Raw genomic sequence first — 18,436 nt, 5'->3', positions numbered from 1 at the left:
TCTTAAAATCATACTTAAGTTTAAATTCAATTCATGTGCACAGGCATGTATGCACGCCCACACACTGACACACCATACAGATGGCATGTGAAGTGTGTTAGAAACTGTCCTAGGAGAGAGGAGTGGAGCTAACATAAATACTTTCTGCAATTTACCTATTGTGCTGCCCAAGACCTGAAAGAACCCCTAAATGATTGTCACTTCCCCTCTAACATAATGACTATAAAAATAAAGTTAACTAAAAATATTGTGACCCTCCTTTTAGACTCTTAATAATTCTATATGTATGAATATATAAATAAAATAATTTTTAAAGTTTTTAGATTAACTTTTACACTTTTAGAATCTTTTTCAGTCCATCACCAGTACTACCACGTGACCCTTAGTGAGAGCATTACAAGTAAAGTTTGATCATTCCATTAAATTTAAGTCATGTAAATTCATAACTCTATTCTAGTTCAAAATGTTTTGAGATGCAAATAATGCACAGGCTATTTGCAGAAGCACTGCTTCTGTTAGGGTGGAAGAAAAGTATCCTAACTCATAATCTTGAATAACTCATAAACTTGAATAACTCATAAACTTGAACAATAACTTATAAACTTAAATATATTTAAGTTGCTTTTTTAAAAGATTTACATGAAAGAGTGGGTTAGAGGATCCATCCAGTTCACTAGTTCAGTGGCTGACTTCTATGTTGGTTTCACAAGGATAACATGATTTAAATTTATGCCTCTGCAAAATAATGAATTTTACATATTATAGAGCTTCTGTGTTGTTCTTAAAAGAAAATCTAAAATATTAAATCCACAAATGCCAAATACCTGCTAAATTAAACTTACTAGATTTAGTCCCAGGGAAAAATATTACCCCAAACAGATTAGCAATCATATCAATACAGGCCTGTAAGAGGCAAATTTTATCACTGTAGAAACAGCCCCATGGAGCTTCAGATGGAAGAAGGAGAAATTCACATGTCATTTGTACTGTCATCAGATTTAGTTTAATTGGAAATAATAGCAGAGCATGGTGAGAGGGAGAGATAACTGACCATAAGGAAGAAAGACTTGTGGCCTCCTTCTTGACTTAAGTGTTCATTCCCTTGCTTTATTCTTTCCCTTTTATGATCACGATCCTCTCACAAGTAGTAATATTGTTCTGTTATGGAGATGGATACTTTAGGCTGATGCACCTGCACTTCCTGGTAGGTAGCAAGTTTTGTTTTAAATCCGTTATTATATTCACATAGCTCAACATTAGTAAGAACAAATATTGTGTGAACTTCCCCAGTGTAATTTAGAAACTGATTAATATAATAGTTCAAAAGTACTGTGCATTTACAGTTTGCCAGCTTCTATTCTAAGCACATTATATATATATATACTCACTTGTTTACTCCTTTCAATAACTCTATGATATAGGTGCTCCCATTATCCCTATTTTAGAAAAATAACTTTCCCAAATCACATAGTAAATATTGAACACAGACTTTGTAACAAAGGAATTAACTCTAGACTGTACCATCTTAAGAGGGGACTAAGTAGGATAATTACTTATATTAGAATTGACCGAAGCTGCACCATTCATAATTTTTTATAGGAACCTATGTGAATGACACGGGTAAGAGTTTATTATCAGAAAATTATGTTCTGATTGTAAGCCATCCCACTTCCTCCTACCCAGTAATCTCATTTTCTTTTCTTATTTTGATATAAATAATTGGTATCCTCTCAGTTCTATAAAAAGTGCTTGGAAAATGCATCTTTCGGACCTTCACCCTTCCATGTAGATTATACTTCGGAGCTATAAAGTTTGGTGCTAATCGTGGATATGCCTAACAAAAACTTTGCTCATTTTAGTGCTTACAGAAGTTCTAGCAAGGGTGAGAAACTCAAGGCAAGCCTATATAAAAACAAAACAAGAAGTTCAATTATGTATGATATAAGATATGGATCAATCAATTAAATTGGCCTATTTAGGCAATTAACAAAAACTATTAATAAGAATTATTAATTTTAGGCAGAGTGAGAGTTGCAAGTGTACACAATTGTTACACAGTTGTTTTGACTGACATCATTCCCTGCCAAGAAAGAATGTCTGCAAAAGTTAGAAGAGTATTATCTTTTCAAATGTGACGTGGAAGCCAAAGGCAGTTTTCTAGGACTATTAAAATTTTCAAGCAGATAGAAAATGAGAATTAGATCATTTATATATTTATTTTTTACTTTTTTTCATTATTAATAGCTTGTGGTTATCTTCCTCTCTGAATTCCCTTCATGCATGGTAGTAGGGAATAGGATTTTTCCTTTTATTTCATGTTTCTAAAACCAAATGCACTATTACCAGCTTAGTTTCATTCACTAAAACAAACCATTAAATCATAACTCTGATTATTGTAAAATATTTAAAAATTTGTTTCTGAATTTATAATTTCCCTTATTCTTGGAAAAGGACTATAACAAATGTATTGAGCCTTTTTTATTTAAGGCTATGGAAAAATAATTAACACTCACAAGGTTAATCATTCCAACTTGCACACAGCATAAAAGCATAAGAACTATGTGAATCAAATTTCCCCTTTTTGTTTGGGTTTAAATCGTTATATTATGTTAAAGGATACTTAATGCTTGAAAGCTTTGACCTTGCCTGGGATAGGAGCCAGTTCAATCTTTTCTCGGATGGAGTTAAGCCCAAGTCATATGATCAATAAATACAACAGGCGTAGTAAATGTAGTGGGGCCTGTGTCTACAGGAAGGGCACTGCCAGATAGCACAGACCATACCATATTGGCGAAGGAACTTTTCAAGTCCTTTCATATCTCAAATCTTTTGAAACCAACCACCTAATTTTTTTAACTTCCTTCATCTGTTAAGCATAGGCTTTTTATTTTTCTTCTGACTAGAAATAACATGGTCTTTTGTGTGTGTGTGCTAGCATGAATCCAACTTCATATATATATGTACATATACATATATGTATATATATACATATACACGTACACTAAAAAGCATGCTCAAAGATTGATGATGCCAGTATTATTAACAAGAAGCTGGTAATTGTAATCATAAGGACAGTTTATTGAACTTCTATATATTTTGGCTTTATATGTCCTATATTATTCATAATAAATTATAAATAATAAATTATGTGAAATATATATAATAGCTGTTATAATATATGAGATATTATATACATAGAGTATAAGTGCACAATATAAATACATATTATCTCATCTGTAGAGATGAGATAATCTAAGAGATTAATGACAAAGCTTAGTATGTGCCAAACACTGTTCTAAAGACTCCATATGCATTGACTCATTTAATCCTTGCAAAAGATCCATGACATAGCTTGAGAGAGCAGAGGTGGGACTGGAACACAGGCAATGTTGCACCTGAGTCCATGCCCCTAACCAATGTGTCATTCAGTTCTATTGTGTCCACATTCCACAAATGGCAGCTGTTATCCTTGCTGTTATTACTGAGTCCTAACAAGAATTGTAGAGCGTAAGTCTAACCTCTTAAGTTCTCTGCACTTTAGCTTCCAAGGCAGTAATCTGCCTGGGTAACTCCTCTCTCCTCTGGGCAACTTTCTCTGGGTCTTTACCTAAGAAGTACTCCCAACACATCTTAACATTTTCAAGTCACTAGATACCTTTGTTTAAAAGGAAAGTTGTCTTTTTCTAAAATTAGTGAGTGATTTTAAAACTTTATAAGTGCATAGAATTTTAATAACATAGATAATAGTAATAAAAAAACTGTAAAGAACAGTTTTCTCTACACACTCTATATTTATACATGTAGTTATTCCTTTCCCTGAGAGTGTTAAGTGGACTTCATAGGTTTGCAAACACAGTTTGGCAAACTTTCAGGCAATCAGTGTCCATTAGGAAATCAAAATCTGGAAAAAAAATTCTAGGTTAACCAGTCAAGGCAGGGTAAAATATAATTTAGAAACAAGTGAAATTAGTTTCCTCTAACAAAATATTTCCTTGACATTTTCACTCACTCTTATCTGTTTTACCAGTAAAGTTCCACTTTGGCCACTTGTGTTGAATCATCAACTATGCCCTCTGTAAACTGTGCCATCTGGATTTTATTCTTATAGGAATCCTGCAGTCTCTCTCTTCAAGGTCACTAATGGCTCCTTCATTTTAAATTTAAGTGTGTATTTTCTTAATCTTTATTTATCTTGACTTGTCTGGAATATTTGATTAAGTAGATTATTCCCCCAACTCAAAATCCATCCCCAGCTTTCACTGCATTCCATTAATCAAGTTTTCCTATTTTATGTCTTTCCTTATTGCATCTCTAGTTTTTCAACAAATATTCATTTAGTACCTGCTAGGCTACTGTCCATACTTCTCTAGGCACCAGGGACAGTAGCAAATAAAATGAAGTTCCTGCCTGCCTAAAGGTTATTGGTGTCTTTTATCTCCATCAGTTGTTCACCAAAGCCCATTCTTGGACCCGACCCTCCCCCCACATCTGTTTCCACTTTTTTTTTTTTTTTACTTCTTTAAATTCCATCTTTGTGCTATCAACTACTGCTTTCAAGAAGATTACCCCTAATATAATTTTGAATTAGGTAAACAGGGGGTTCAAATCCTAGATCCAGTATCTTATATTAATAATAACCATTGGTAAGTTGCTGAAATACTCAAAGCCTTAGGTTTTTCATCTGCAAAATGGAGATAATAATCATACCTACATCACAGGGTTGTTGTGAGATAAATTAGAAAATGCGTGTAGAGTGTTTAAATTATCTAGCACTTAAAAGGCATAGTATTGTTATGACTATTTCTTTCTTAGTCCCTCATGCTCTTATCCTTATTCTTACCCTTGATCTACCTACAGTTAGATCATCTCTAACTGATCAATAAACTCCCCCTTTTGGATGACTATGCTACCTGAAACTCTGGGTTTTCAAAACCATGATCATTTTCTTTTCTCACATGTTAGCTCTCTTCCTTAAATTTCTCATTTAGATTACTGACTCAGGTCACTAGAGTTGAAAATTGTGGATTCCCACATCTCCTTAACTCTACAGGGGCACTCAGTGTTTTAACTTTTAGGTGTTTTGAGGAGATGATCCGTATTTCGCCAGTTGTAACACAGAATCAATGCCCAAAAATGCTTGTTGGGTGAAAAAAATTGAATTAGGATTAGAATTAAGGAAGACAAAAGACTAGACGGAGGTTATGTTGAGGACAAAGCAGGTGCATAGAGGCTAAGGGATTAGTAGAGGGAGAACTTCAGGGCAGGGAGAGGAATTTCAAATCTGCGATCTTGGAGGTGAGTCAGTTCCTAGTGATAATGAATACATACTGATGGGTGGATGTTCAAATTAGAGGGAGAGCCCTCAGGAGAGCATTTTGCCTATTTTTATATGCTCACAGTTAAATATGTACCTCTTAGTTCCTTTTACTGCCAGGAAGTACATGGATAGTTTGTCCTTTGAATAACATTTCTTGCCATTGTTTTCATACCCTTTAACCATTTGTGCTCCAAATTTAATGCTTCAGGGAAAACACTTGAGGTTTTTCCTTTAATCAAGCTCTTTGCCCACACAGCCTGCCTGCTGCTGTTGCCTCATATCTACACCTTTAGCCAGCCTCCAAATTGCTTTAGTATTCAATTGCCGGGGGAATGATGTTCCCCAAAGCTGAGCCCTTGAATAATCAAGCTGCCACATTTATGCTACATCAATTACAGTGATTGCTCTCCAAAGATAATGCCATTACAGATATGTTTCTCTCCTTGGGTGGACTCGGGGAGAAATGAATCAATTTCTAAATAAATAATATTGTATTTAGAATAATTGAAATAAGCATAAGTCTTTGAAAGATTTGGATAACTTTTCCACATGGGAAAGAAATGCTTCTCACAGTCAGAAGGAATACAGTATGTCATGTTCTCTTCTTATTGTTCATGACAAAAATTCAGGCAAATAATGTGTTCTCCATATGCTGGGGACCAAATTTTGCCTCTAATGTAATACTGAACCATCAAGAGTAATTATTGTAGTATATGAGCATGTAGGAGTTAATATACAATGAAATGTGTAATAGCTAAATATAAATGATTTTTTAAATATTATTTTTCCAAAACCTTTATTATTAGTATATTGTGATTTAATAAATTAAAGTTAGAAAATTCCAAATCTTATGTTTTAGCAATAAAATGGTCTGTAACTTTGGAAACTTTTAGTAGCATTTTAAAAAATTGAATATGCATAGTGCCTATTACCATTTAAGACAAACTTTTTAAAAATAATTTTTATAGTCTGTGACTGAGACAATTTTCAGCTGACTGATTTAAACCTTTACAAGTAATTTATGCACATTTGATGGGATTTAATCAGAAACAACTCGAATATAGGAAGAAATAGCCAATACAATGTCTAAATTAATATTTTCAGTATGGCAATTTTTATTATTTTTGTCTATAGACCTATCCATCCTATTTCTGTCTTGAAACATATCTGATACCTGTTTGTTTAAAATAGACATAATTTTCACTTGACTTTATTTTCCCTTTGTCAGGTATTTTGCAATATGGATCTCAATGGGGGAGGTTGGACTGTAATACAGCATCGTGAAGATGGAAGTCTAGATTTCCAAAGAGGTTGGAAAGAATATAAAATGGTAAGGTGGAAGAATTTACATAGTCTTTGATGTTTTATCATGAGATTTTCTTCACTACACTATGTGATAAACCTCTGTATTTTTAGATGTCTTTCAGTTATTTTAAAAATAAAATGATACATTTGTGACATTATTCTCATTAAACACAAAACACTCATAAATCTTTTTCAGTAAATGATTTCCATGTGTGCATCAGAAGGAAAAATATATTACTGAAATTATTTAGTGAACTGTTACATATTGTCTGAATTTGTTCCTGGTTGAATGAGGGTGGAGGAAGCTAGAATTTAGACCCAGGCTGGGTACATGAGCCAGGACAAGGGAAGTGTGCAGGGCTGTGGGCTGTGGTGCAGGACTGGGAGGTACTACCAATGGCTTCACTCAAGTTGTTGGCAAGTTGTTGCTGGCTATGGACTGAGAACTCCTCGATGTGGCTAAGTTGGGCTTCTCCCAGTACAGTGATCCAGGGTCATCAGACTTATTAAGTGGCAGTTGGCATCCCTCAAGCACAAAAATAGAACCTTCCAGTCCTTTTTAAGATTTATTAGACCCAGAAATGGCATGGTTTCACTTCCACTACATTCTTTTAGTTAAAGTTGATGACAGGGCCAGTCCAGATTCAAAGTGAGACAAGTACACAAGGGTGTGAACTGTGAGGCATGATTCACTGAGGTCTCCAAAATAACAGCAGACATCATCACCACCACCATCATCACCATCATCATATCTAACCCTTTCGATGTTTAATATGTGTAAGCCTCATACATAAATTCTTACCTAATTTTTATATCAAACCTATTATACAAAATTATCTGTGAGAACATAGGATAAAGGTGATGTTACTGAGCAAGGGCTCGTTGCCTAAGGTTTGTAGAAGCCAATACTATGGCACAGGCTTTTGAGAAAAGAAAGAGCTTTTATTTCGAGGTCGACCAGTAAGGAGACAAGAGGCAAGGCTCTTCAAATCTGTCTCCACAATCCAGGGATCAGGGTGAAATTTAAAGGATCAGGGGAATTTCAAATGTAGAAGCTGATTGGCTAGGCTTGAATCAGTCTATATAAGCTGCTGGAACCCAGAGTTTTCATATTAAAAGATTTCTTGCTTTGTAAAGAGCTCCAGGAGCAACATTTCTATTCTTTGAGTTCTGTAGACTGAAGATTCTTGGTTCTGGGGTCGCCCTGGAGACATGGCTTCCTGTCTTGCACAGGCACAGTTCTAGTCTTTACCGTGCCACTTACAAATGGAGTGATTTCTGGCAAATCACTTAACCCATACCTTAACTTTCTCACTTGTTAAAAGAGTACATTAATGATAGTACCTCATCTGCCTTGCAGGGATATTGTGAGAATTAGCTATAAGTAAAGCTCTTGGCACATTGAATTGTCAGTAAATAGTAAGTATTATCATGATCCAAGATTAAAACATCAAAGACTGCAAATTTTTTTCTTAACTCTGGCAAAAATATTATTTTGCAGATCACCTTAAATCATGATTATTTTCACTACTAAAATGAGACGTGAAGAAGTTATCTGAGAATTAGACTATAAATATAGATTCTGGCAAGTCTGAAATACATTATTATTAATACTAATGGTAAAAGAAAATTTGATATAAAGTTGTCATCACAGTGACTTTCCAAAATGGTGACTTACTAGCTGTAAGCATCTGCTGCCTTGGCAAACTAGGCACGTTAAGTAAGAGAGACTGACATATGAAGGATGGCATTGATTCATGTCTCATAAGCGTTTACCAAATGTATGTATTTTAAGCAATTTTTTAAATTATTGGAATGGGACTGAATTATTGTTTATTCACAGCTTTTGTGAAGTTTACTCCTCTCCCTTTTTTATTTATTTATTTATTTTTTCCCTTTTTTAAAGTAGAAAGACTATCATGTTTTATTCAAACTAGAACAATTTATCATACGAGTGTCAATTCTACATGCTCAGAAATGAGATAAACTCCAAACTTCTGAACCATTTTGGCAAAATGAGTCTGATGACGTCTTTTTGTTTTAATTAAAAGAATTTATTATATGTTATAACTTGGTTAATTTTCACCAAAACACATGGTATAAAGTGTTTCGGTTGTTTCCTCCAGAGCTTTTCTTTAACCTAAAGACAAAATAACGACTCCACAAAGAATGGATATAGACCCCTTATGCCAATGCTTATCAGTCACACCCACTTCTGCTCCCTGAATCAGAACTTGCTGCTAGGGGCAAGGATGCACACATCCTTTGGGAAAAAGAACTTCTTGGCGTGTACCACTTCCTCCTCAGTCTTCACTGATCTATTAAATGCAGTAAGACGCTTCACTTCTTTCTCAGGCACTGAGTGTAGAAATAAAGTTTCATCCCTCCTTCTTTTCTGCCTTTCCTCCCCTCCTTCCCTTCATTCTGGTTGACATCTATGGGCTGCCTCTTGCCTCATAAGGTCTCCAGAACAATATGTTAACATTGCCAATGCATGAAATTACAAATATATAATTATAATTTTTAAACCTCTCTCAACATGGAAGATTTGCAATTTATTTGATTCTTAACATTGGCTTTAAGCCTACAAAATCTTTCACCTAAGCTTTGTTTTCACTTAAACTTCCTTATGAGGAGATTAAGCAAAACCTGGTTTATGGATTTGTAAAGATGTTTGCGGAGAGGGAAGTCTGGAGTGGGCTTTTTTAATGAGGCACTTAAGGAACTATATTAACTCCTTCAAGCCATGAGGATACCATTTAGTGGCCTCCAGCAATAACACTTACCAGCAGTACTTTTGCATATAAAGCCCAATCAAGCTAGGAGTTCCAAATAGTACCCCAGTGGCCTAACTTTATAGAAGGTAGTGACTAATGCCCTGGAGACAACCTGTCTTTGTATTGAAAACAATTACCCATATAAACAGAGCTTCCTACTGACACAAGTATTTCAGGCTGAGCACAATACCTTCTGGGAGTTCTTTGTTTCTGGAAAGAAATTAAGAGCACATTTTCAACTGCATTTTAACATCTTCACATTAAAAGGAGAAAAATATATAAGAAATTTAAAATGCTGAAATAAATCATCCTCTGATCTTTCTTGGGCTGTCTCAGCAGTTAGAGGAGATGCACAATTTAATTGTATATTAAGCACCTTTGGAAAGCCACAGCTCAGTAACCCTGACTTCTTATCTGTTTTCTTTAATCATTTTATGAAAAGAGATGAAATCCATAGGATACATGGACTGTGTCTGTTTTCAATTGTTTCAGCTATAAAAAGTCAACACTTCCTATGAGCATTATCAGACAAAACAAATAAAGTATCAGAGACAATTATTTTATTAACTTGGAAAAATACAAACCAAAACTGAACATTTCTGCAGATTTTGGCAAAAACTAATGAATATTGGTCTTTCCCCTGTGTGCTTTTTTTTTTTTTTTTTTAGCAAAATGTGGTTTTTAAGGCCAATTTTAAGTCAGTATTAGTTTAAGCTAAATTCCAGGGTCTTTTGCCTTTTATTAAAGAGCTAAAGGAGGATTAAAATTGATTAACAATCTATCTGAATTATGATATCAGAATCTTTCATACGATTATGATTGACGTAACTAAACAATTTTCATGAAAGGATATGGCATAGCATCCTTGGATTTTATTTATAAAAAGGAAGAAATTCTATTTTTATTACTATTGTTTGTTTATTCAATAAGGACTTGCTACTTTTTCAGTGTCAGCACTGAATTTTGTATAATATTTTACTTTTATTCTTATGAATGTTGCAAGCTATCTATTTGGAGTAAAATACAAACCTGTGGTAAGCTGTTATGTGTACAATAATGTGTAAACCTTTTTTTGCTTGTTTGTGCATTGGTCATCTCTGTATTTCAGGCATAAATATGAATTTTTTCAAGGACAGCCCCATAGTACATAATCAACACAACTCCTAATATCTTCAATATGAAGATGAAGTTTTATGCCTATCTCTTCCCTTGTACCACTTAGGTAATTTGATCTGGTTAATTTATTTTTTCTCATTTGCACTCGGAATAGTTATTCTACATCATAATCCTGTGGTTCCCCACCTTTGGTACACAGCAGACTCACCTGGGGAACCTTTTAAAAGTACAGATCTCTAAGACCACCCCAGACATAACTGAGTCAGAAGCACCATACAGGAACCAAGTCATCTATATTTTGAAAAAGCTCCACAGCTCTTTCTGATATACACTGCCAATTGAAAGTAAGTGCCAAAACTATCAGTTTATTAGCATGGGCATAAGATCTCAAAAATTACCTCTTTTGTAGATCCTAAAACTTTTGAAATGTAGTGAGAAAGGGATTAAAAAAAAATAGGACCACAGTAGAGTTGAAGAAGACAGCTTCTCTTTAGCATTAAGAAAGCAGAAACAGGAGTAAGAGGATAATCTGTAGACACAAACTATGGTTTGTGTCATAGTTTAGCCCCAGTTGCAACCAGTTGGTTTAAATTTCTTGTTTAATAATTAACTTCTCGGATTAAAATGACAGTACTCATTTGCATAAACCAATATTCAACTTGTCATAAGAATACGTTAGTTTCTAGCATCTGAAAGCCATTTAAAGAATTGGTTCATATCCCCTTATTAATTCTCAGGCTAAGACAAGACCTGGATTATTTTTGTTCCCTTTCTCGTACAGAGTAGAAAAGAACCGCTTAACATCATACAGCTTATAGTCTCTTGGGAGACAGGCGAGTAAACAGAAAATTACTATATATTGTGATATATCCTCTAATTATAATAAAAACAACTAGATTTTTGTTAAGTGCTTCTCATGCATCAGCACTGAGATAGATGCTTTAGGTATATTATCTCACTTTTTTCTCGCAACACTCTATATGGAAATGACATTTTGAATCCTTGTTTTGCATATAAGGAAGCTGAGGTGTAAAAGTAACAGCAAATGTGTGGCAGAGCAAGCCTTCAAATTGGAACAGAGAGAGAGAGTAGAAGTTGTTTAATCAAAGCCAAGTCTTTATTCCTAGGTGTCAGATTCGTGGCCAGCCTGATAAACTAGCCAGCAGACAGTTTACTAATGTAGGAACCCATTTCCCCTTCTTTCTTGAATTTTTCATCTTTATGATGAAATGCTTGTTTCTGCATCACTGCGCTCAGCTATTAGAAGGTTTCTTCCCTACACTGTCTCTCTAACAGTCATGTTGATTCCTTGCAGCCAATACAGCATATTTAGAAAGTTTTTTGGGAAGGTGCATGAAATAAAATTTTGGTTTATGAAAGCAAATTTCATTGCTTTCAGTTGCTTCTTCCTCTGTTTTCAGTCGGAAAAAGCAAACTGTTTAGGAAGGGTTGTTAATCTCCGCTTAGAGGGGGGTACAAGCCTGCATGCCAAGAGGGGAATGGAGGCTCTTGGAGGAATGATACAAATGCTCCTCCTTTTCTGAGGCTCGCTGGAGATCACTGTACTTTTCACTAAGCTGGAGAGCTTTTATCCTTGCAACACTTTCAACAGCATGGAAATATTTGATCTAAAACTTAACACTTCATCATTCCCACCCTCCTTATTCACAGTTAGTACAATTACTGAATCTCTTCTAACTGGCTACACAAAAGAGGGAATCAAGTGGCTATAGAGAGAGTTTTGACATGTCTGGGCTCAGAAGAAATGCAAAGAGAATCCAAGCAGTCTTCTTTTTCTTCCCAGTGGCTGCTGCAATTGAGAATGTGCTAATTCTTTGACTTTCAGTCCCCTGTAACTTTATGCTTTGCTTATTCATTGGAGAAGGTAAGCTTTACTCTTCTCCCTGGTATGAAGCACCAGCTGCCCTAAAAATGTGTAAAATTCTTAGCACATCTTAAATTGCTCTAAGATTTCCTGCTACTGTGGAACTCTTGCAAAGTGTGACTTGAGCATCTTAGGAACAGAGAAGAAAGGAGGCACTGGAGTATGGACTTCATCATCTACCTGTGTTCTGAGCTACAGGTAGATGGTCTTTGGGGATGCATATACCCACTGCAATTTGGACAAAGGGTGTTCAGTTAATCAAAAACTAAGCTAAATTGGGGAATAACCTTAAAAGTGTACCTCTATATGCTAATACATTTCATTGAAATATAAAAAATACACATTCATTTACCCATGTGTTTATAATGTAGGCTCAAAGCTTGGAATTCTGAGTCAGTGGCTCTTTCATAAAACTTTCCCATAATCAAATGCATCAAATTTCTAGCTTCTGTTTTTTTTAAACTAGAGCAAGTAAGGCATATACAAAGTAATGTACAGTAAAAATCCTCTAAAGTTTTATTATTTTCCTCAGTCTTTTAGAGTTGTTGCAACAACATATAGCTCAAAAGCGTTTTTTAGTGATTTGCTTTCATTGAGCAAATCTAAATATTTAAATTAGTTTTTATAAAAAAACAGAACAAAAACTCCTCTTTCCCCACTAATATTTAACTTATTTACATAACATTATAAATCTTATCATTACAATAACAGAACTGGAATAAATGAGTTTGAGACCAAATGCAGTTGGCCTTTGGTAAGTCACTCAATTGGCAGACAGTAGTGCACAAATGTATTTAATACTTTCAGTGTACTCTGGACATCAGTATATTTTAAATAAGGAATGGAGAATAGTGATTCATATGTTAAGTTGGTTAAAGGAGAAATCAGTTAAGAACACTTCTACTGTAGTTGTAATTCTGTAAAGTTGATATACATTAAATATGAAAAGAAACAAATATTTTCCAAATTCTATCTTCTGTGTTGAGAAAATAAGGATTGCTGTGATTATTTTAGTACTTCCCTCATACTTCTTCTTAATACAGATAAAATAAAACTTTTATTAATGAATACCTCAATGAACCAGAATATATTTCTTTCTGCAACATCAAAGTATATTATGTGATTACTGGACACCTCCAAGTCTTCCAAGCATGAATGTGCACAAGACAAACGGGGAGTTTGTTCAGATTTAGATTTATGGACTGGCTCTCAGATAGTTTGATTCAGATTGGAGCCAGGAATATTTTTTTTCAACTAGTGCTCCAGTGATTATGATTCAGTTGGGCACTTTAAGAAACACCCCTGAGACACAACCAAATTACCTACAACAAGAATTATGTTTTAAGGTTACTTCTCTGAATGCAATTGCAGGGTGCCATAGCCTTTGTTTTCTTCCTTCCTCCCTTTCTTCCATTTTCTTTGAACTTCAATAAAACATATGGAGTGCCCAGTGTATGCCAGCATTCTACTAGTCTTTGAGGATTCACAAATACAGCACAGCTTCTGTCGTCAAGGAGTTCATAGTCTGGTCAGTAAAACAAACCGATATATCAAGAATTACACTGAACTTCAAGTTTTACCAAGGAACACTTTCTGAGGCAATTGTGAATACCCAAAGTCTAGGATGCCAGTAGTTTCCTAGGGTTTTAAATTTTCCTATCACTAACATAGCCAACATTAAGAGTTAGCTTTCTTTTGTGTACTTTCTTTTACTTCACAAACAAAACTGTTTTGAACACAGTAACAGTGACTGGGATTGCCCTAAAGAGAACAGTGGAACCATATTGAGATTCTGGGGCAGGGCAGCCAGCCGGGTTCACTTACTAGCTCTTAAGTGTCAGCCTTTGGCCTCAAAATCCTAATCTATGGAGGCGAAGTATTTAAATGATTACAGTTCTGGATTTACAGATTTGCTTATTATTACTTAAAAATGAAACTGTTGGGCTTCCCTGGTGGCGCAGTGGTTGAGAGTCTGCCTGCCAATGGAGGGGACACGGGTTCGAGCCCTGGTCTGGGAAGATCCCACATGCCGCGGAGCAACTAAGCCCGTGTGCCACAACTACTGAGCCTGCGCGTCTGGAGCCTGTGCTCTGCAACAAGAGAGGCCGCGATAATAAGAGGCCCGCGCACCGCGATGAAGAGTGGCCCCCACTTGCCACAACTAGAGAAAGCCCTCGCACAGAAACGAAGACCCAACACAGCCATAAATAAATATAAATAAATAAATAAATAATTTAAAAAAAAAATGAAACTGTTAAAGCTAGAGAAGTTAAGGGTCTAGTAATCTGTTATTATCTAACCATAATTTGACTTGTGAATAATAATAACAAAAATAATAGTAATATTGTTAAATAACTTGTCTGATACTATGCTGATGATATTCATTGAAAAATATTTACACTATGTTGAAAATATTCCATTAACTAGTATTTTAGAAACGTTTTCAAAAGCAAGCTGTGATTGAGAAGCATTTACTGGTTAAACCTATTAACCAGATTCATTTAATTCAAAAACATCTCATCTACACAGATTTGTATATCAGAATTTACTGTAATAAGAATTAGACATGAGCCTCGATGGAGGGAAACATAGCAGAAAAATACTGAGTGAGTAATCGAAGAAAGTGTATAAAAATATGAAAGAACCATCTTTACTTTTAAAGAATGTTTTTTATTGTTTAGAACATAGCTTAATACTAAACATGGAAAGAGCTTCTCTCTGAATTAACAACCGCATCCCTGTCTTCTTTCACAGGGTTTTGGAAATCCCTCTGGTGAATATTGGCTGGGGAATGAGTTTATTTTTGCCATAACCAGTCAGAGGCAGTACACACTAAGAATCGAGTTAATGGACTGGGAAGGAAACCGAGCCTATTCACAATACGACAGATTCCACATAGGAAATGAAAAGCAGAATTACAGGTAGGTCCTTCTTGGGTGTGGTGTTCAACTGCCTCAGGCCTAGTCATTTAAGAGTTTTAATGGAAAAGTGTGAAAAAAAGAAATGATCAAAGTTATCCTTCAAATTGAAAATCAGGCTGTCTAAGCCTATGACAGAGGGATGCAAAAAACCCTGTAAAGACTTCTTCAAAGCTTTAAATTTCAGTTTTCACAGACTGATTATTTTTTTTTAGAATTTTTTTTTTAATTGGAGTAAAATTGCTTTACAATGTTGTATTAGTTTCTGCTGTACAATGAGGGGAATCAGCTATATGTGTACCTATATCCCCTCCCCCTTGGACCTCCCTCCCACCCACCCCCCATCCCACCCATCTAGGTCGTCACAGAGCACTGAGGTGAGCTCCCTGTGCTAGCTATTTTACACATGGTAGTGTATTTATTCCCAGACTGATTATTTTGATGTTGGCTCAAATTCTAGAGGATAGGGAATTAATTCAAACATGATATTATTGTTGTTATTTTTATTGTTGCTGTTATTGTTATGGAGGTGCAGTGACTTTATACATATAAAACTAATGACAGAGAATTGACTCAAACTCAGGGGCTTGAAATAAATACTTTCTTCTATCAAAAGATTTTTTTTACTTGTACTTCCCTTATTTACTTTTCTTAAATTATTTTTTACATTATCTTGAAGGTGACAAAAGAGGAGTAAAATTTTATGTTTGAATGATTTACTAAAAAATAAGGTGAGGCATAATTTAGAATTTTTTGGTCAGTAATGTGAGAGACAAAAATAAATCCAAGTAATGGCATCAACATACACAACACATCATTGCGGATTAAAAATAGACTATATACTTAATTGTTAACATCTCTGATTTTTTTTTCAATGAGCAGCTTGTACACTAGAAAAAAATGGTTAATCAAGTAATGCAGGGTGGTAAATTCATTTCACAAACACTTATTGTATTACTTCTATGTTCCCGGAACTCTACTAGGCACTGGCAAACTTGCAGTCAGTGATGAGGTCACTAGTCTCCCAGACCTCACAGTTTAGCTTTGTTACAAACTAGGTCACTAAATAACTGGTTGGCCTTCCTTGAGAACAGGAAGTATATTTCAATTACTTTTATATCAGTACCCATAAATGCAATACTTGGCACATAGCAGGTCCTTAATAATGGTGTGTGACTCAGTTTTGTAAATTAGATAAACAGTAAATTAGGGTTGCAATGATTTTAAACTCTCGATATCGTGGCTACTCTACAGTGGTCTTGGAAACACGATTGTGTGCATTAAAGGGTTGGCACACTGCTTCAAACAAATGCAGTGACAGCGACCAAGGCCTTATGCTTTTTTTCCAACCTGTGTGGCCATCTCCTCATAGTTCAACTGTTTCTGCTGCTATTTGTCTTTTTGAAACATGCCATCCTTTAGGAGTTTAAATCTACAATTCTTTTATGAACACATCTCATTTTATTTTAATGGATTATGTGTGGGATTGGATCCTTGGAGACCTAATAATCATTTTCTTAACAAACAGTGATGATGTCACCACAACAGAAGATGAGAAATAGATCTAAAGAGTTGATAGTCTCATGGTGGGGAGAGAGGGTGTGCATATGGCAACTCAAGAAACCAAAGAAGAGACATTTATAAAATGCAATGGACTGTAAGAAGAAATGTTTCCAAGGAGGTCAATGTTTTGAGAGTTTTATAACAAGAAAAACCACTGTAAAACATCAGGGGTACTCTTATGTAAATGTTTTGAGCTGAAACTTGAAACTATATGAAACTTGGCTAATGTCAGACAGCCTGACAATAGGACTAGCAAATAATTAGTCTAGTCTTTTTTCTAGGCTCCTGAAGAATTTGCTTTGGTTCTTTTCCAAAATGTCTCTCAGTTCTTGTGTGTGTGTGTGTGTGTGTGTGTGTGTGTGTGTGCACTTATGAGGCTGGGGTAGTATTAAGGGTGCAAAGAGTGGGTAGGTTTACGAGGGTCGGAGGCATCTGAAGTAGGCTTCAGGGTACATGGTATGAATGTCATTCTGGCATCTGCATGAGGAAGGCACACTTATCTCCTCTTAAGATGCCCACTGCCCTCACTGAGCATTTCCTGGTCCTTGAGCATCTTTGTAATTCTGACCTTCACCCAAATAATGCAGATCTGTGATCAAAAAGCTAAAGTGAGGTGTACACTCTGAGATCTCCATTTTTCTCTCTTGAGAGAATTGTGAACCTTGAGAATCAGAATTATAGATCCAGAAGGAACTTAATCATTTAATTCCAAACCTCTGGTTTTAAAGAAAAGAAGGCTGAGGTTCAGAAATATGTAATATTTTTGTCCAAGGAGGGAAAACGACTTAAATATGGGATGTTTGGCTCCTTCCTAGTTAGGTGTGGTTTCCACTCTACAATGCTACTGTAATAAAGCTGGTGGCTCTGGCCCTCTTTCCTGCCAAGACCCAGCAGAAAATAGATCTGTAATCATCACCTTCTCATGCAGTTAAATATTAAGATTCACAATGGCATCAAATGAGAAATTAAAACTCATTAAAACATAATGCCTGTTCTGGTGAAAGCTTAATTAAAATAAGCACACTATAAACTGGCATTATTCACTCTTTCAAAGAAAATCAAACAGAATCTTGAAAAGGGAAGCTACACCCTTGTGACTTCCCTCTCCACCTCTATCTTCACTCATACCCAGCACTAATTCTCCAGGCCCAGTAGCACCACAGGTGGCCTCAAGTCAGGACTCCAGATATCTAGCTTTGCTTTTCTGTGCTTGTTCTCATTTCTCTTCCCTCTGAATTAGGATGCCTCGTTGTGATAAATTATTAAAGGAATTAATGCTAACACTTGTATAGTATTTTATAATCTGTGAAATGATTTTTAATATTATAATCATTTAATCCTTACAATGAATTTTGAGCTAAGTATTATTAGACACATTTTAAAGATGAAGAAACTTTGATGAGGCTTTGGTCAATTGACCTTCTCAAATTCAACTAAATTCCAACTAAAATCAAAACTATGGAATTCATGGTGGGTTTTTTTCTTCTATTTTTACATTTTCTATATTTTTCCTCTTTCAAATTAAATTCAGAAATTTTTGAGTTTTCTTTTTTAA

The 18,436-nt window shown here is 35.2% G+C and overlaps 1 protein-coding gene across 3 annotated transcripts in view; it reads left to right on the top strand.

Annotated features, from left to right (window-relative positions):
- ANGPT1 (angiopoietin 1) overlaps window positions 1-18,436 on the top strand; it is a 268,545-nt gene that overhangs the window by 214,223 nt on the left and 35,886 nt on the right. For all 3 annotated transcript variants that reach the window (XM_082434317.1, XM_082434316.1, XM_082434318.1), the window contains exons 6-7: window positions 6,546-6,647; window positions 15,155-15,321. In XM_082434317.1, the coding sequence (XP_082290443.1) occupies window positions 6,546-6,647; window positions 15,155-15,321 (269 nt within the window). The remainder of the gene's footprint in view (window positions 1-6,545; window positions 6,648-15,154; window positions 15,322-18,436) is intronic.

This window comes from Balaenoptera physalus (assembly GCF_965194825.1).
Source record: "Balaenoptera physalus genome assembly, chromosome: 17".
NCBI lineage: Eukaryota > Metazoa > Chordata > Mammalia > Artiodactyla > Balaenopteridae > Balaenoptera > Balaenoptera physalus.
Note: the sequence above shows the minus strand (reverse complement) of the source record. Positions and strands in the feature narration are given on the sequence as shown.